This window comes from Lithobates pipiens, unplaced genomic scaffold (genome assembly GCF_037356315.1).
Source record: "Lithobates pipiens isolate NorthernLeopardFrog02 unplaced genomic scaffold, aLitPip1_a1.2 Scaffold_8, whole genome shotgun sequence".
Lineage (NCBI taxonomy): Eukaryota > Metazoa > Chordata > Amphibia > Anura > Ranidae > Lithobates > Lithobates pipiens.
The window spans coordinates 178,290,313-178,310,812 of NW_027507903.1; the positions used below are offsets into that span (position 1 = coordinate 178,290,313).

At 39.6% G+C, this 20,500-nt stretch overlaps 1 protein-coding gene across 1 annotated transcript in view; it reads right to left on the bottom strand.

The window, feature by feature from the left end:
• The window catches only part of LAMB1 (laminin subunit beta 1), a 69,075-nt gene that overhangs the window by 20,260 nt on the left and 28,315 nt on the right, over nt 1-20,500 (bottom strand). Inside the window, exons 16-24 of the mRNA XM_077474256.1 lie at nt 17,934-18,061; nt 16,536-16,656; nt 15,299-15,497; nt 14,627-14,770; nt 13,893-14,124; nt 13,525-13,688; nt 12,986-13,210; nt 9,113-9,330; nt 8,918-9,014 (exon numbers count right to left, since the gene is read on the bottom strand). Of these exons, the coding sequence (XP_077330382.1) occupies nt 8,918-9,014; nt 9,113-9,330; nt 12,986-13,210; nt 13,525-13,688; nt 13,893-14,124; nt 14,627-14,770; nt 15,299-15,497; nt 16,536-16,656; nt 17,934-18,061 (1,528 nt within the window). The remainder of the gene's footprint in view (nt 1-8,917; nt 9,015-9,112; nt 9,331-12,985; nt 13,211-13,524; nt 13,689-13,892; nt 14,125-14,626; nt 14,771-15,298; nt 15,498-16,535; nt 16,657-17,933; nt 18,062-20,500) is intronic.

Sequence of the window (20,500 nt, forward strand, 5' to 3'; positions counted from 1 at the left end):
CCTGTTCTGCCTAGCAACATGACAGGGATCCACTGCTCCCAGTGATCAGGAGCAGTGATCTCTGTCATGTTCTAGTGAGCCCACCCCCCTACAGTTAGAACACGCCCAGGAAACACACATAACCCCTTGATCGCCATGTAGTGTTTAACCCCTTCCCTGCCAGTGACAAAAAAATAAAAAATAAAAATCACAGATCGCCATTACTAATAAATAAAAAAATAATAATGTATAATAAAAATGCCATAAATCTATCCCCTATTTTGTCGATGCGATAACTTTTACGCAAACCAATCATACCAAAAATATGTAGAAGAATACATATCGGCCTAAACTGAGGAAGAAATAATTTTTTAGATATTTTTTGGGGATATTATAGCAAAAAGTAAAAAATCTAGCTTTTTTAAAAAAAAGATTTTTTTTTGTTTATAGTGCAAAAAATGAAAACCGCAGAGGTGATCAAAGTAGGTGTATGTCGGCTCGAGCCATACAAAAAAAAAAAAAAAAAAAAAAAAAAAAAAAACATAAAATCACAGCCATTCCTAGTAAAAAAAATAAAAGTAAAATAATCAAAATGCCATAAAAATACCATAAAGCCATTACCTATTTTGTAGACTCTATAATTTTTTGTGCAAACCAATCAATATATGCAATTTTTTTTACCAAAAATATGTAGAACAATATATATCAGCTTAAACCGATGAAGAAATGTGTTTAAAAAAAATAAATAAAATGTGGGATATGTATTATAGCAAAAAGAAAAAAATATACATTTTTTCAAAATAGTCACTTTTTTGTTTCTAGCGCAAAAAATTAAAAAAAATGCAGTAGTGATCAAATACCACTAAAAGAAAGCTCTATTTGTGGGAAAAAAGGATGTCAATTTTGTTTGGGTACAACGCTGCATTTGTCAGTTAAAGCGACACAGTGCCGAATCGCAAAAAATACTCTGGTCATTAAGGGGGGATGTGTAAAGTGCATTGACATACTGACATTAATTATCTTATCGATTAAGCTGTATAGTTTGCAACATGATATTTTTTTGGACTCGGCTGTATAGTGAAATCATACTGCTCTTGATATATATCATGGTGTTATCAAATGATTCTAAAAACTTGACACAAGTACTATATATTATACAAGAATCATACGCAAATGCTATAACTAGTGGAGTTCATTATATGCTCAACAATGTAGACTTCTTCCTTTCACTACAAAATCCAAAGGTCTGTGAACAACATTCAAAGTGATTAGGCTTCCCTATGGTGGCTTTTTGAAAAGGGGACATTTCTTTTACAACACAAAGACACTTGTCCAATGAGGGTCATTTAAGTTCCTTTTTAGATAAGGATCAAGACGGGGAGGGTCGCCAAATACAAAGACTTTTAAGAATCACAAAGGAAGGAATGCCAAGCTTAGATTAAACATAAGTGATCTTTGATCTTCAGAAGACCCAAAAGTTCCCTTAATGTTTCTCATGTTTGCTTAAAAATTCTGGATAGCCAAGATAAAAAACAGATTTCCATTCGAAAGGTGAAATGCTATACTTCTTGGATTACTTTCGAAAGCAATCTGAAAAATGAATAGCTCTGAATCTACATTATTACTGTGTGACAAATGGTAAGAAGAAGAAATCTGCCCTTTTGAGGTGAAGTAGAATATACAGTATGTATATGTAAAGCGCTGCATAAATTGACGGCGCTATACAAGTACCTGAAATAAATACATAAATCTCACAAAAGTGAGTAAACATTTTTGTTAATATTTTATTATATCTTTTCATGTGACAACACTGAAGAAATGACACTTTGCTACAATGTAAAGTAGTGAGTGTTCAGCTTGTATTACAGTGCAAATTTGCTGTCCCCTCATAATAACACACAGCCACACATTCCGTCGGACATCCAGTGACGTCACAGATATCAACGTCACCGGACTCCTCCCCCCTTCCCCAAGTGCCTCCGTCTGCTAATGAAGGGAAGGGGGGGAGGAGTCTGGTGACGTTGAAGTTCTGATTGAATGTAAGGCGCGCGAGGGAGGAGCTACACATGACGTCACCCACTGCTGCCCTACGGAACACGATTGTCGGTATTTACATTTTGAGCGATCAAAAAAATTAACGATTAATCGAGGAATTAATCTTTAATTTCCACAGCCCTAATTTATATTATACAGTACAGACCAAAAGTTTGGACACACCTTCTCATTCAAAGAGTTTTCTTTATTTTCATGACTATGAAAATTGTAGATTCAGACTGAAGGCATCAAAACTATGAATTAACACATGTGGAATTATATACTGAACAAAAAAAGTGTGAAACAACTGAAAATATGTCTTATATTCTAGATTCTTCAAAGTAGCCACCTTTTGCTTTGATTACTGCTCCGCACACTCTTGGCATTCTGTTGATGAGCTTCAAGAGGTAGTCACCTGAAATGGCTTTCCAACAGTCTTGAAGGAGTTCCCAGAGATGCTTAGCACTTGTTGGCCCTTTTGCCTTCACTCTGTGGTCCAGCTCACCCCAAACCATCTCGATTGGGTTCAGGTCCGGTGACTGTGGAGGCCAGGTCATCTGGCGCAGCACCCCATCACTCTCCTTCTTGGTCAAATAGCCCTTACACAGCTTGGAGGTGTGTTTGGGGTCATTGTCCTGTTGAAAAATAAATGATGGTCCAACTAAACGCAAACCGGATGGAATAGCATGCCGCTGCAAGATGCTGTGGTAGCCATGCTGGTTCAATATGCCTTAAATTTTGAGTCACCAGCAAAGCACCCCCACACCATCACACCTCCTCCTCCATGCTTCACGGTGGGAACCAGGCATGCAGAGTCCATCCATTCACCTCTTCTGCGTCGCACAAAGACACAGTGGTTGGAACCAAAGATCTCAAACTTGGACTCATCAGACCAAAGCACAGATTTCCACTGGTCTAATGTCCATTCCTTGTGTTCTTTAGCCCAAACAAGTCTCTTCTGCTTGTTGCCTGTCCTCAGCAGTGGTTTCCTAGCAGCTATTTTACCATGAAGGCCTGATTCCACAGTCTCCTCTTAACAGTTGTTCTAGATATGTGTCTGCTGCTAGAACTCTGTGTGGCATTGACCTGTTCTCTAATCTGAGTTGCTGTTAACCTGCGATTTCTGAGGCTGGTGACTCGGACGAACTTATCGTCCGCAGCAGAGGTGACTCTTGGTCTTCCTTTCCTGGGGCGGTCCTCATATGAGCCAGTTTCTTTGTAGCGCTTGATGGTTTTTGCCACTGCACTTGGGGACACTTTCAAAGTTTTCCCAATTGTTCGGACTGACTGGCCTTAATTTCTTAAAGTAATGATGGCCACTCGTTTTTCTTTACTTAGCTGCTTTTTTCTTGCCATAATACAAATTCGAACAGTCTATTCGGTAGGACTATCAACTGTGTGCTGTATCCACCTCCTGCACAACACAACTGATGGTCCCAACCCTATTTATAAGGCTTGAAATCCCACTTACTAAACCTGACAGGGCACACCTGTGAAGTGAAAACCATTTCAGATGACTACCTCTTGAAACTCATCAACAGAATGCCAAGAGTGTGCGGAGCAGTAATCAAAGCAAAAGGTGGCTACTTTGAAGACCCTAGAATATAAGACATGTTCAGTTGTTGTTTCACACTTTTTTGTTCAGTATATAATTCCACATGTGTTAATTCATAGTTTTGATGCCTTCAGTGTGAATCTACAATTTTCATAGTCATGAAAATAAAGAAGACTCTTTGAATGAGAAGGTGTGTCCAAACTTTTGGTCTGTACTGTGTGTGTGTGTGTGTGTGTGTGTGTGTGTGTGTGTGTGTGTGTGTGTGTGTGTGTGTGTGTGTGTGTGTGTGTGTGTGTGTGTGTGTGTGTATATATATATATTTGTTTTAATAATCATATCTTCCAGATAAATGCACTTCTTGAAAAGCAGCAAAAAATATTCAGAGAATTGGAAATAGCCCAAATAGGAAATGAATCCTACGACTGCAATTTGATGTAATATAGTTGCAATTATCTTGTCTTTCATGAAAATTAAACTATGTATCATCATTAATAGTCTTTGAAATATTTAATTGTGATATTACAAATTTGACAGTATGCAATAAAACACTCAAAAGAGACAGCTGTTGTCTAGACCTAGGGGTACACGCGCACTGAGAGCAGACAGCACCTGTGTTTTAAGCTAGAACTCCAGTTTTTATGTTTTATTAGCTGCATCTACCCCTCCTCTACCAAAAAATAAATGTAGCCAAGCTGTACTCTTCTTGCCCCACTTCCCTCCTCTATCCACACTTTCTGAAGGCTACACCCACAATGCTCCTGGACTGAGCAGTGATCACATATCATGTTAGCACTGCACAGAAGGACCACCTTCCAGGGTTAGAAAAATGTGCTCAATCAGTGCTGATAAATGTAACGGGTTGAACAAAAGAAAATTAAATGGGATTCCTCAATCCACACATTTGAGGTTAATGGAAGAATCTCTGCCGTCGGAATACAACAGATCTGCAGGAGGGATTCTCCCATAAACCTCAAATGTGTGGATTGGGAAAAACTATTCATTTTATTTCGTTCAACCCATTAGTTGAACAAAAGAAAATTAATTATGTATAACCTGTATTAGAGGTGTGGGTTTTAGGATTTTTTTTTTTTCCAAAATAGAATAGTACAATATTTTAACAAATGGTCTTCATCTTACCATATTTTTTTTCTCTTCATGAGTGCAGTTTCCATTTTAAACATAAAAAAATATTTTGCAAATGACATATAAAGCAAGACAACACTATGCCAGCCAAAACGTGTATTAAAGACCTCTTCATGGAAACTGTGAGATGACCTTTACTCCTTCACTACTCCAAAATAGATAACTTCAACTGTTGAAGTGTGCCGTTTGCCAGATTATCATAAGGAATTTGATACTGAGCAACAATGGACTATAAGCTGATGCACACATTTAAAAAGCTATATGTAATATTTAAAATTTCTAGCATGCGCATGAAATAAATGGCAACATTCTTCTGAGGTCTATCCCCCCCACCCATCATTGATAAAAATAAAATAGCCCTATTACTAAATGAACAGTTCAGACTTTGTTTCAGCTTGGCATGTCTTCACTGACCGCTCATTACAAAGCTTTATCTGTTCAGCAATGTGTAGGCCACAACAGTACACAATGGCTTCAATTATCATCGCTAACTACTTGACTATAATTAAAACACAAGATTCATTTAGTACAGGCAAGCATGCCAAAATGAAGAAAACATGCTATGGCCAGCCTTTTAGAGGATTGTTAAAAAAAAGGGTCTAAAATCAATGAAACCTACAACAAATATTTACTTCCTGCAAAAAAGTCCTATCATTCAGGAGATGTTTTAATAGATCATCTACTTGAGTGCATTTCTATAGAGGGGATTAATGACTTGTTTAGTTAGCAATTTAAGATGAGACTTGTGTAGAGAGGAAACAAAAAAAAAAAAATCTAAATTGAAAGGCTAATGAACATGTTTGAGTTAAATAATTCTGCTTTGTATAAGAAATGTGAGTTTTTTTGTTATACTAGTTAATCCTTAGTGACTATGATTGAATATCTGCTCTTACGGTATTTCACAACTAAGCTCCCATTTTGATAAGAGGCTTTGATCTTTCACTCCTTTGCATAGGTTATGTGCATTAATAGGAAATTTTGCTGAATGGTTATATAAATTAGTTGGCAGCAGACATGAGCTGGTCATACTTGCATCCATAAATTGGAAAAAAAATTTTTAGCTCATCATTTGTACCCTTGGATTTTTCAAGTGTGTGCCTTAAATTATGCATGCCACAAACCCAATAAATTCAGAGAGCAAATGATGAGAACAAAATACCCCAACAAATCAAATCACACAGTATACACAGAAGTACTTTAATTGGAAACCACAGCACAAAAAAAATTGTTAATCCAGAGATTAGGCTTCTAAAAACATTGTCTTTAGCTGCAAATATCCCTCTTAGCCCTACTCCCTTCTACTCCATCCCGATTTTCCATTATTGTGCCTAGGCGACATGGACTTTTTTATTGACTGTACAGTGGCGCTCTCAGACTCTAAAGCCCCATACACACTATCAGATTTTCTGCTGATTTTTTTCCTTCAGATTTACCAAAACCATATAATATGAGGTCAAACCTTAGGATTTTCAATTTGTATGCAATCAGGCAGGCCCTTGTACTACGTGGTTTAGTAAATCTGAAGACAAAAATCAGCAGAAAATCGGATAGTGTGTATGGGGCTTTAGACTGCAGAGGTGCGGTTATGTAATGACAAGAGGACCAGTCTGCGCAGGCATAGATTGCATCACTGAATTATCAGTCCTCCCACCTAGAGTGAGGGATATGTAATGGTAGCATTAGGCGATTAATAAAAGGTGTGGGATTTGTGGAGAGTCTACATTTGCTCAGTGACAAGCTTTAATATACTAGGACTAGTAATAGAATTGAGATAATGATATAGTGCCTTGCACCTTTGTGATGTCGCTAGATTATGGCATGTTCTAATCTTTAAATAAAAAAATTGGTCAGGTTTGCCAGCATTGAATGGATGAATGTCACCTGGAGTGGAGGTCTTAGTTCTTTAATGTATGCAGGAAATTTAATGCTGTATCACCAGAAGCCAAAATAAAAAAGTGTTTTAAATCCCCCAGGGCTCCGTGTGCACTTAGCATTTGTCCCGTTACATTTCAAGCAGTTAAATAAAATATTTTCTGAAGCCTAAAAATATGTGCAATCCCATGGGGGGGGGGGGGGGTACAGATAGCACTGAGCCTTGCTCCTCCATTCTCACCGAGTCAGAACCAGTGGTGGCTGGTGCTCAATTTTGGGGGGGGGGTGCAAACAGAACCTCAACCAACAACACCCCCCCCCTCACTCGCCCTTCATAGGGCCTACAGACAGATCGATAGACAGAGAGAGCGAGAAGAGAGAAGGATAGAGATAGAGACCTGGCGATGAGGATATACTGTATACGATGGCTGTAGCAGGACACAGTGCTGGGACCCCTCATGGTATGCATACTAGAGATCATGTGTCATGAAATGCTCCTGCAGATTGCTGGGTGAATGGAGGTTAAGTCCCGGGCACAGAAGAAGCAGGGCAACTTCTTCCTCCACCGTTCGATCACAGATCATCGTCACAGAATGAGGACATTACAAGGTATGTGGACGGACAGCCATTGACAGAGTGTCAGATCACATTACCTTGATTCTTGCTTCATGGAGCCAACTTCCCACTGGCGCAGAAACCAAAAGTGGCGCGGCTGCCCAGGGAAAGCACTGCCCAAGTCCTATGGTGGTGCTAATGGTCAGATAGGCAGACAGACAGACAGACACTGACACAATGAGAGTGGAGAGGCACTTAGCTTTGCGCCACAAAGCAACACAAAACCCCGCAAATGTAGCGTCTCGCCTGCAATCACGGGATTGCATTGGCATGATGCTTCCATAGTGCACTGTGGCCGGTGCCCGAGCACAGGGAACTTAAAGAACTTTTTAAATTTTATTTTTTTGTCACTAGCTCTGGGTGGGTGGCGCCTGTGCGTCGCTTATGGATGGGCCTCCACTGGTCAGAACCGATCAACAGCTATTCATGGGAACAGAGAGAGTATACACTGTCAGCTTATGCCGTGAATGATTGAAGCTGAGGAGTGCTTTCATTCACAAAACCACAGCACAGGCTACTATGCTTGTCTGAGGCAGTGTAGTGTAATAGCTGTTGCGAGCTGTTGATAGCTTGTGTTTTTGTAAAAGAAAGCGCTCTTCTCCACCACAATCTTTCACAACACCAGCTTATAGTTTTCACTCTGCCTATGCCCTGATTAGCTAGCAGTGGGAGGCAGGTATGGGCTTAATGTACACTGAACAGGAGAGAGGAGGAGACAGCACTGCAGAGCAACATCCCATCTGGCAACTAAGGGGGAGTAGGGGTGGGCTCCATATGTGAGCCGTCCACATGGCAAAAAATTCCAATTCTGCAGGGGATGTAGAAGGTGTAACTCTGGTGAGACAGAGGTAGAAGCAACGTTGTATCCTGGCCTAGGCCGACAAAGCCCAGGCTTAGGGCAGCACTTTGCAGAGGGGCAGCACAAAAAGTTCCCTCTTAGTTAGTTAGTGTAGCACCAGTCTTATGGGGCAGACTGGGCCGAGAGGTAAATTAGTCTAGCGTCCCCATAAAGCAGCAGCAATGCTTCCGGTATGCGGGCGGCCAGCATGTCGCAACTGTTGAGGGGGACTCCACTTCTAATTTTGACTGTCCTATCATCCTGGACCACAAACCTTCCACGCTGTACTATATAGGTTTTCTGCAGCACCATTGGCATGGTTATATCTTCCTAGTCCTTTCCATAAAATTATCAGAAACTTGTGCTTAAAAGTAGCACTATAGGCAACACTTTTTTTCTCATTTTTAATAGAATAAGGGAGGGTTATAGCCCCTGTCAGTTTTTTTTTACCATCCCTGTCCCATTTCAGAGATTTCCATTCACTTCCTGCCCCATAGCCAAAACAGGAAGCTATGCAAATTAAGGGAATACATTGCCCTCCCCAGGCCCACAGAACCAGTGTCCCCACTCGAAAATTGCAGGGCGGGTCTTAAACAGCAAGGGGTGTGGCCTTAATAGGAAGGGGTGGGTCATACTTAAATTAGGGGGTGCACGAGTTTAGTCAGACCTAGGGCAGCATAAAACCTAAATACACTACTGGGTAGAATGCTGGTGATACTGGAGACAAGAATGCTAAAACCTGCCAAAATGTAATTTACTTTTTAAAAGAAACAAAGATACACCTCACCACTTTGTAAAGGAATGCTTATAGCCAAAATCATGAAAAAAAAAAAAAAAAAAAAAAAAAAAAAAAAAAAAGTGCATAAATAGTTGTATGTTACCTTGGCATTCGAAATCTGGATTACCCCAGAAAAGTTCCTGGCATTCACTGCAGTTCCTCCCTCCAAAACCAGGCATGCAATGACACTGTCCTGTGAACTGTTTAAAATGTTACGAGAACAGTTATACACTCATAATGCTTTATAATTTTATTTTCAACATTTCATGAAATTTTCTAATTTTTTTCTAATGTGTACCTCATTACAAGATGGTCCCAGAGAACGACCTGGATCACAACCACATAGCTCACAACCATTTCCACTGGCTAAATTCCAGGTGTTCGGTGCACAGTGATCACAGCTCTGTCCAACCACATTCTTCAGACAAGGGCACTGGCCTGAGGTTCTATTACAGTGGCAACTGACATCTTCCTGGCAGTGCTCCTGTTCAGTGCCCAGATAATTACAGACACACTCTAAAAAGATTAAACAGCGAGATACATGTAAGAGATCTAGCAAGCGGTATACCATTATGGTTTGAACAGTTTACTACACAGATACTTTATACAAGTAGAACTTTTCACCAAAAGATAAATGAAAATAACAGGATAACCCTTTGCCTGAAGACAAAGGGGAAGGGGAAATTAGGACAATATCCTGCTACTGAGACACAGAAAATATTGAGGCAAATGATCTAGGAAAGAAGAGAAAACATTTGTGATGCAGTATTAGGGGTCTGTGCTGTAAACACATGGTAGTTCTAATTTTTTTAATCTTTCTGTACCCAATAAAAAAAAACATTATTGATTATTGTTTAATTACATTCATATTTTGGATTATCACTGTTTATATTTACACAGATACTTTGTTTATTTGGATTACCACAGTATATATTTATACGGATACTTTGTTATTGCATACAGTCTTTTATTGGTTGTAGCACTTTACCTATATTTCATTAACAGCGCCACACTTGACCATTACTTTATGTTGCTTACTTACCTACTGCTTAAAAATGTATTTGCCCAGCCATGTTTAGTTTCAGTATTGAACCATAACAAAATGCTGATCACAAAAACACAAATTGAACTACTAAACTGCACATAGCCAACAGGTCAGCATGACAACTAGGCAACTAGCATTCCCAGAAGTAGAGGTCAGTACAGGCAGTCAATATACTTCCTCAGCACAGGGTTCATTTAACCTACTGTATATTACAATGCCTTGATAAAGTAATTATACCCCTTGAAATTTTCCACATTTTGTCATGTTACAACCAAAAAGGTAAATGTATTTTATTGGAATTTTTTTTTTTAGACCAACACAAAGTGGCACATAATTGTGAAGTGGAAGGAAATGATTAATAATTTAACATATTGTTACAAATACATTTGTGAAAAGCGTGGCGTGCATTTGTATTCAGCCCCCCCTGAGTCAATACTTTGTAGAACTACTTTTCACTGCAATTACTGCTGCAAGTATTTTTGGGGAGGTCTCTACCAGCTTTGCACATCTAGAGAGTGACATTTTTGCCCATTTTTCTTTGCAAAATAGCTCAAGCTCTGTCAGATTGGATGGAGAGCATCTGAACAGCAATTTTCAAGTCTTGCCACAGATTCTTAATTGGATTTAGGTCTGGACTTTGACTGGGCCATTCTAAAGCCTCATACACACGATCGGACTTTGTACAAACTTTCCTGTGGATTTTTGTACAAAGGGCGTCGGCCGTGAAATTGTATTGCATACACACGGCAGGAATTTTTCAGCCAACTTTCACCAAAATCACATGGTTTTTCTGCTCTTTACCGCCACCTTTGGTCAACTTCTGTATTGTTGTCTGATCTTTTGCTTTAATTCTGAGCATCCGTGTTTGTACTTTGTGCAAAAGTCCTATGGTTTTCTGTACACACGATCAGACTTTGCTCCATCGGACTTTTGTTGCCAGAAAGTTTGTCCATTCGCACAGCCAACAAAAGTCAGATGAAAACCGAAAAAGTTTGTCCGATGGAGCGTATACGCGGTCGGATGTTGCTCCAAAACAGCTAATTTGCATGTTTGTTGTCACAAAGTCTGATTGTGTGTATGGGCCTTAACACATGAATATGCTTTGATCTAAATCATTCTATTGTAGCTCTGGCTGTATGTTTAAGGATGTTGTCCTGCTGGAAGGTGAACCTCAGTCCCAAGCTCAAGTCTTTTGCAGACTATTATGTCACATACACATGATCGGACTTTCCGCCAACAAAACCAGGGATTTTTTTCAGAAGGATGTTGGCTCAAACTTGTCTTGGATACACACAATCACACAAATGTTGGCCCAAAATTCCGAACGTGAGAACGCGGTGACGTACAAAACATGCAATGAGTCGAGAAAAAGGAAGTTCAATAGCCAGTGCGCTCCTTCTGCTCGATTCCGAGCATGCGTGAACTTTTGTGCGACGGACTTCCTTACATGATCGGAATTTCCGACAGCAAATTGAAGTTGGAGGAAAATTTGAGAACCTGCTCGCAAACATTTGTGGCTGGAAATTCAGACAGCAAATGCTCGATGGAGCATACAGACGGTTGGACTTTCCGGCAACAAGCTCACATCAAAACATTTCCCATCGCAAAGTCTGACTATGTGTATGTGGCATAAAAGGTTTTCTTCTAAGATTGCCCTGTATTTGGCTACATCCATCTTCCCATCAACTCTGACCTGCTTCCCTGTCCCTGCTGAAGAAAAGCATCCCCACAACATAATGCTGCCACCATGTTTCACGGTGGGGGTGGTGTGTTCAGGGTGATGTGCAGTGTTAGTTTTCTGCCACATAAACTCTTTTTTTTTTTAGGCCAAAAATGTAAATTTTGATCTCATCTGACCAGAGCACCTTCTTTCACATGTTTGCTGTATCCCCCACATTCACGCAAACTACAAATGGGACTTCTTATGGTTTTCTTTCAGCAATGGCTTTCTTCTTGCCACTCTTCCATAAAGGGCCAGATTTGTGGAGTGCATGACAAATAGTTATCCTGTGGACAGATTTTCCCACCTGAGCTGTGGATCTCTGCAGCTCCTCCAGAGTTACCATGGGCTTCTTGGCTGTTTCACCAATTAATGCTCTTCTTGCTCAGCCTGTCAGTTTAGGCAGACGGCCATGTCTTGGTAGGTTTACAGTTGTGTCATACTCTTTCCATTTTTGGAAGATGGATTGATCAGTGCTCCGTGAGATGGTCAAAGCTTAGGATTTTTTTATAACCTAACCTTGCTTTAAACTTCTCCACAACTTTATCCCTGACCTGTCTGGTGTGTTTCTTTGCCTCCATCATGCTGTTTGTTCACTATGGTTCTCTAATAAACCTTTGAGGGCTTCACAGAACAGCTGTATTTATACTGAGATTTGATTACACACAGATGGACTCGATTTACGAATTAAGCGACTTCTGAATGCAATTGGTTCCACTACATTTTAGTTCGGGGCAGCAGAGTAAAAGTGTCTGAATACAAATGCATGCCACACTTTTCAGATATTTATTTGTAAAAAGTTTTGAAAGCCATTTATCATTTTCCTTCCACTCTACAATGACATGTCACTTTGTGTTGGTCTACCACATAAAATCCCAATAAAATACATTTATGTTTCTGGTTGTAACATGTCAAAATGTGGAAAATGTCAAGGCGTATGAATACTTTTTCAAGGCACTGTAGATCAAAAATATGTCTTTAAATGCTCTGGGCTTTGTCCTTTTGGGTTTCATTTTTACAATAGATGCTCCCATGCTATGGGTGTCGTGACCATATGCTTTGAAGATAACAGATAGTTCAGCTTGGTAGAATAGGTTTATATATTCCCCAAGCTCTTGGATGATACACCCCGTGATTTTATTTAGTTCCCCTTGGCATATCTAACACAAATATTTTATTGGGTACATTTGACTAGGATGTTAAGCAATTGATTGACATGTGCTATCCCCCTTAATATGACTCGTATACCCATGACGCATGTTTTTTTTAAGCGTTCTAACCTTTGTATGGAAACTGAAATTATGCATTACCATTGCCATTGTGTTACTTGACAAAAAAGTTGTATTGAAACTGAAATGTTCTGGACTTTGAAGCCAAATGCAATGTCAAGTTGAATAAATACTTACTTTTACAATCCTGATGAATGGCACTGCCATAGTATCCCAGTCTGCACTGATGGCAGTTTTCACCCTCTGAGTTATGGAGGCACTTTAGACATACTCCTGATTGTTTATCACAAGCCAGTGGATCAGACATATCTATGTTATTATTGCAGTTGCAAGGCTGACAGGCACCACCATTCTGTTCTGGGTTTCCATAATAGCCAGATGCACAACCGTCACAGCGAACACCTATAAAATAAAAAAGAACCTCATTAGTGCTATATAGAAATATCTTAATAACCACTTGCAGAACATTCAAATATAAAATCAATAGTTTTTGTCTGCTTAGAAATCTAAAAGAAAGAAAAAACTCATTCAATGGCCTAAACAACTGTTCTAGTATCTTATTTGGTGGCTACTTACCAGAATATTGTATATTACGTTGGTAGTCAATCCACTAAGCATTAGGTTCTAACTATTAATGAGGTCAGCGTATACATTTCTAAACCCTATGCTTTGCAGACTTATGCTTCCTAAGAGACTAAAATACAATAACCATTTACCTGTATAACCTTTATTACATGTACATACAACATGCTCAGATGTAGGGTCTTTATAACATCCACTAGCAAACTGGCGTCCACTTCCGGGTCCATCTGGGCATGGACATGGTCTGCAATGATCACCTGAACCAAGCCTGGGGTCTCCATAATAACCAGCTAAACATCTAGAAAATTAAAGAGACTATGAAGCAGCTGTAGACAATAGGGTATGATCAAATCATCAACATTACATTACTTTCTAAACCAGCTGTACTTTATTGCATGCACGTGTCCAGTTATAAATGTCCCTATAAAAAAAAAAAACAGCATTAACAAAAAAGAACAATACTGTGTTATGGATACCTATATAGTGGATTAACTAAATCTACCTGTCACAGCTGTAACCTTCAGTGTGATCTCTGCAGCTGGTGCACTCTCCAGTAAGGGTATTGCAGTCATCAGCATGTCCATTACATTGGCACTGCTGACAGTTTGGGAATCCCCAGTAGCCAGGTAAACATGCGTCACATTGTCTTCCATAGGCACCATGGATACATGGACACTGGCCAGTCTCAGGGTGGCAGAAGGAATGAGAAGATCCTTTAAGATTGCATTCACAAGCTAAAAAAAAACAAAAAAAAAAAAAAAACACATAGGTAAAACTACTGTGTATAGATGGAACATAATTTAAGAACACATATATACTACACTGCTAAAGTTCAATAAAAGTATCAGATTTACAAATATTTTTGAGTTTATGATTCGAGTCTATGACCCATCACTACTTCCCACAACCTTGGCATCCAATTAGAAGTGCCAGTCTTTTCTGCGCATTGTAAAAAAAATTGCTGGTGTACGGCATCACAGGAGTACCTGCAGAACACTAATCTTAGCATTTACAAATGTTGTGACATGTGGGAGACTAATCATCAGCTGGACGCTGATATTGCAGGCACTTGGGTTTTTGATGGCTGCCAGGGTGTCCTGTAGCAGCATAAAGGAAACCCACAGACGTCTACAATGTAGTGCCTTACATCAGCTAACAAGTATAATTTGGCAGTATCAACAAATGTACTTGGGAAGCAATAAAGACTTTCAAGTTTAAGTCCAAACAATGACATACGTTTGCATCCACTAGGCCCAAAGCCATAAGTTCCAGGTGCACATTTATCGCAATTCTGTCCAACCACATTTGGCCGACAATCGCAATGCCCTCCATTCGGGTCGCATACAGCACTTAGGGAGCCTTGAGGGTCACACTGACATTCTGGATAAGAAATAAAAAGATAAGATAACAATGAGAATGCTAAATGGGATCAACGATATAACACAGTATAATATATAAAATAAGAACAAGATCACTAACAACCACCACTCAGAAAATGTTTGTTCTTCTAAAGCGGTTTAAATGTATTATACCAATACAGATGGCTATCAGGAATGGTGCAGTTACACATTTTATTAAAGACACAAAAAAGAAATTGACCTTTTAGTTTCTTCGTTACAAATTTTTTTTTATTTATTTTGTATTAATAGTGTATTCTAGAGGGCCACACAAACGTGCCCTTATTAACCTCTCTATAATGGGTCCAACCTGTCTTCTCCATTCCAAAAACAAGTAAAATGTGCCAATGTAAAATAAAAGTAATGATGAAGTAAAATGGACTCTAAAACATAAAAAAAATAAAAATCCACAACGCAAACAAGCATAGAGAAAGTGACAGCTTGTCTACTTTTAAAAGTGACTGGCATTACTACTGCTACTACTAATCGTAGTAGTGAAACAAACACCTACCTAGGGCCCCCTCATGTAGCAGAGCTGAGATGCTGAAGAGGAAGTCTTTACAGACATCTGTGAGAGGAGTTTTCACAACACTTTGGCTGTTCTCTGTACATCTGTATCTCTGGAATGTCTGCCAGGCATTGCTGACCTCATCTCCTGACCCTCCGGAGCTGAATATGTCCAGGGACTTTACATGAGGAAGCAGGACAATCTGGAATAATACATTCATGTCAAGACTGAGCATTATGCAAAATACTGTACATCAGAACACAGAAATGCATTTGTGGAGATAAAAAAAAAAAAAAAGGTACAACTATTATACATAGATCAGATAGAACAGAACTAAGAGAAAACACAAAAGCCTTAAACCACTTAAAACGAGGAAGCATCTAAGAAAAGACTTTATCCCTGACAAAATATAGGTTACTTTAAAACCTCTGCAAACAGTATACTTAAAAGTAAATTACAGCAAGCAATTCCTACAGTAAAAGAAATACAAGAAGAGCTGTAAGTACTGAAGTTAACAGAGACTGTAAAATCCCAACACAGGCATTCTAGAAAATGGTATGGTAGCAGGATCATATCACACATGGGATCCTACACAAATCCTAGAACATGCTCACAAATTGAGGTACCAATGTCAATATGCAAATTATTATTTTTAAGACTAAACAAAAATTCATAAATGTTTAGGCACTCACAAAATACACAGGGTTCATTTTGTAAATGACCAAGTGGAGAGTGAGGTTGAGACATGACTTCAGAACCTTAGGGTCTACAAGACCTGCAATGCTTACACCAGAGTGGTCGGAAACACAGCAGGAGCTGTACTAACCTCTGCATGTAGCAAAACAAGCAGTTTTGTGGGGTATAGAAGAAAGTGTATATGGACAAGACCTTCCTGTGGCAATGAAGGGTGAATCAGCTTTAACCCCATGCCCAGAGTTGGGGTTTAAACATTCTTTTGTAAGAGAAACCTAGACCCAATTCTAAATGTGATAAAAATAGATAATATATAGTTTGCCTATTTTAAAGCTTCTAAAATAAAGCATAAACCTCTGAAATCTTCGAGATAGAAGTTACACAACAGCCTCGGGATTGAATAATCAGCTATCCGCTGTTAGAGCTACATAAATCACTATAGTAGAATACACGTTGATCTACCGCTACATCAATCTTTTCCAGCTATTGATTTTAAAGCATTTATACAGTGCATTTCCAAAAGTATTGGGGTCAAATATTTACTTACCGAATCGATTAATGTGTAGGGATTTTCTACATTAGAGTTAACTGAATATCGTGGCAACTCCAGGCGTATGGTGTAATTCAGACCTTTCTCAAAGCATATAGGACGAGGAAGAACTATATACCTGGAAGTACAATATATAACATGATTTATAGACTGTCCCAATTGTGGATCCAAATCACTTAATCATACAATAATCCTATATTTTAATAACCGTAATAAAAACATATTTAATATGCTATAGTTTCAGAATTTTGTGACAGATGCATATTAAAAAAATAAAAATAAAAAATTTTTGAAAAAAAAGAGAAACTTTCAACAATTTCTACAAGACACAGTTCAAAAAACAACAGATACAAAATAGAAACTCAATCAATATTATTTTATGTGCATGGGCACCTGTATTAACATCTTCATCAATATGATCAAGATTACAAACTGTTCATATTGAATATTACTTTTCAGTGGTATACATAGGTTTAACCACTTGAACTCCAGAAGATGACTTCATGACCAGGCCATTTTTGCAATACGGCACTGCGTTACTTTGACTATTGCTCAGTCATGTGACACTTTATCCAAATAATTTTTTTGTCCTTTTTTTTTATACAGTACAGTTGTACTTTAATTTGGTAGTATTTGATCACCTCTGTGCTATAAACAAAAAGAGACTGGACAATTTTGAAAAAAAACTCTCTTCATCTTCATCAATTTAGGCCAATACATTTTCCGTATTGATTGGTTTATGCAAAAGTTATAGTGTCTACAAACTATGGGATATTTTTTTTTTTTTGTTCATTTTTTGTTTGTATTTTTACTAGTCATAGCAGCCATTGGCAACTTATGGTGGGACTGCAATAATGTGGCGGACAAATCGGACACCTAACTGACACTTTTTACACTTTTTGTGGAACAGCGACACTAATGCAGTGACCAGGGCATTTTTTTACCACTTTCACTGTACTAATGAAACTGGCTGGGAATGGGTTAACATCGGGGGCAATCAAAGTGTTAAGTGTGTTCCTAGCCTGTGATTACTTGCTGTGTGGGAGGTGATTTGACTAGGGGAAGGCAAAGATCAGGATCAATACCTTCCCTTCTGACAGAACAGCAATCTGCCTTGTTTACATAGGCAGATTGCCGATCTGCCTGTGTAATCGGCAGGAGCCGTCAGACATAGAGTCCGCGGTACCCGCCGCTGGGCTCCCACTGTGTGCGGTAGTGAGTCACCAGCGTGCGCCCCAGAAGTGTCAGAGCACGTACTAGGTACGTGATCTGGCACAGAACGGCCGGTCCACAAGCGGTTAATCACAGTGACCAAGTGCAAATCACAAAATAATTCTATAAATATTAATTGCTGATCATGCATGATCTGTACATTATCTTTGTTTTCCCAATTACCTAGATCCTGGAGGTAAAGCTACACTTTGGTTGTCATCACTTGGGATGGTATTGCCACATCTACTGCTTGTGGGAATTTTCCCTGGACGAATAACTGTTAGCACTGCTTCTTCCCATTGTTCTGGGAGCTGAGGTTGACAAAAGAAACAAACATTCCAAATAAAAAACATTAACCATTCCAAAGGATTGTTCACATGGAGAAAAGTATAAATGATAAATTATTATTATACAGGATTTATATAGTGCCAACAATTTTCGCAGAGCTTTACAATGTGAGGGCAGACAGTAGTACAGTTACAACACAATTCAATACAGGAGGAATCAGAGGGACCTGCTTACAATCTAAAATGGGAGGGTCAAGTGATACAAAAGATAATATCTGTGGGGGATGAGCTGATGGAGAAAATAAATGCACAGTTATGTGGATGCAGGAAAGGCTTCTCTGAAGAGAAAAGTTTTCAGGGAATCGCTCAAAAGTGGATAGAGTAGGAGATAGTCAGATTGGGGTAGGCAAGGATGGACGATGATCAGGAGAAGCCCTGGAGGAGTAGTATGGGAGGAGGTGACAAGGAAACTGGAGAGCAGGAGGTCTTGGGAGGAATAACGAGAAAGATTTGATTGGTATTTTGAGACTATGTTAGTGAGGGCCAAGTTGTGGATAGCTTTGCCAGTTGTTAGTATTTTGAATTGAAAGTTATTTTAAGGTCTCTCTTAAAAAACAAACAAAAAAACAAAGATGTTATACTGACCCGCTATGTGCAGTGGTTTGGCACAGAGCAGCCTGGATCCTCCTCTTCTCGGGTCCCTCTTAGCTGCTCCTGGCCCCTCACTCCTATCGAGTTCCCCCAACATCAAGAAGATCGCTATGGGGGCTCTGTGTGTCCATTCAGCCCCACCCCTTCTCTCTCCTGATAGGAGCAGAGTCCCGGATGGCCAAAGGAATCGTGGACATCACTGGACAGAGGGGGGGCTCAAGTATTAGGGTGTGCTGGGGAGGCTGCCACACACACAGATTTTTATCTTAGAATACATTAAGATAAAAAAAAAAACTTCTGCCTTTACAATCCTTTAATTTGTTGGTTGACTGGCAGCCAATGGAGGGATTGGCAGAGAGGGGTAGCAGATGCTGAGTGGTTGGTAACTGGCAGCAGCATTCATGATTGACTGAATAGGGGAGAACCTATTTAAAAAGGTAAGCCAATAAGGCGGGAGTTGCAGTAAACAAGGCGAGAAATAACCAGGGAGTGGATCAGAAGCTTTGTGGTGTCATTGGTTAGGAAGGGGCATATTTTGTATACAGTTAATGGAAACCATAAGGAAAAGCGCTCTTTGAGCTAGTCTTGTGTGGACAGATAAACAAGCAAAAATGAATAAGAACATCAATTTATTGATTTGTTGTTGCCATTAGATGATTTTTTTAAATTAAGAAAAGAATTAAAATTCTCCTTTGCGTAGGTGGTAGACAATCAGCTTGCTCACTTGCACACTATAATACCTTATGGTGGTGGCCAAACTGGCTTGTTGATAGATTTGCTGCAGTGATGGAACCCTCATGCTGCATCTATGAAATCCACACAAATGGGCAAGGGGGAGGGGAAACCCAACTTTAGTGTGGACCAGGAGACTATGTAGAGCCTTGACCGAGTCTCTGATGGTATCCAGCGGTGAGTGGCAGCACAGCTAGCCAGCCGTAGATGAAAACAGGCCGGGAGACAGCCCCAATAGGAACCAGTGAGCGTGGGACTCGGGCATGATGCTCAGGGAGACCAGATTCAAAGTGAGGCTTGGAGGGCAAGATGGTGGAGATCAAGCCAAGGGAAGCAAGGAGAAAGCTTGGCTGTTGTCTTGACAACGCGTATCGGGGTGAGCTTTAGAAAGTGATTGGATGTGGGGCTGAAAGGGGAGTCTAGAGTCCAGGATAACACTTAGCACCCTGACATACATGGATAGGTTTACGCCCCATGATGACTGCAAATCTGTGACAAAACACGTCGGGAGGGATGTACTGATGTCACCGCGCACTACGTCCCACTGTTTGCAAGCATAGGCGTTCGTACTGCAGCCGGCCGGCCGCAATTTTTTATCCATTTTAATGTGTTTGTTTTTATGTGCATTCAGCGTTTGTTTTTTATACCAATAAATACCCACTACGGGTTTTACCCATGGCTATCCTATCTTTCTTTCTTTGAGCTTATTTGCACCCAAACTATTTTTGCAACATCAATGGTTGCCAGTGGAGGTTTTATGTGTGGATACAGCTGTGGTTGGGGGATCCCTCCATAGATGTGACAACCAGATCGTTTCCAGATACCAACTGAGGAAAAGACCCTGGCTGGGTGTAAGCTACAGGCATTTATTATCTTACGTCTGGTAAGCGCATACTTTATACAATGGTGGGATTTGTTCAGCAAAGTCACTTCATTTGTGGATTTCTTCACATAGTGTCACTTTATATTGCACAGATGCGGGACACTGTTCGGATAATTTTTGGACATTTATTTAGTATCATTGATGTCTATTTGATAACCGTTTTTTAAAGGAAAGTGCTATCTTTGGACACTTTGAGA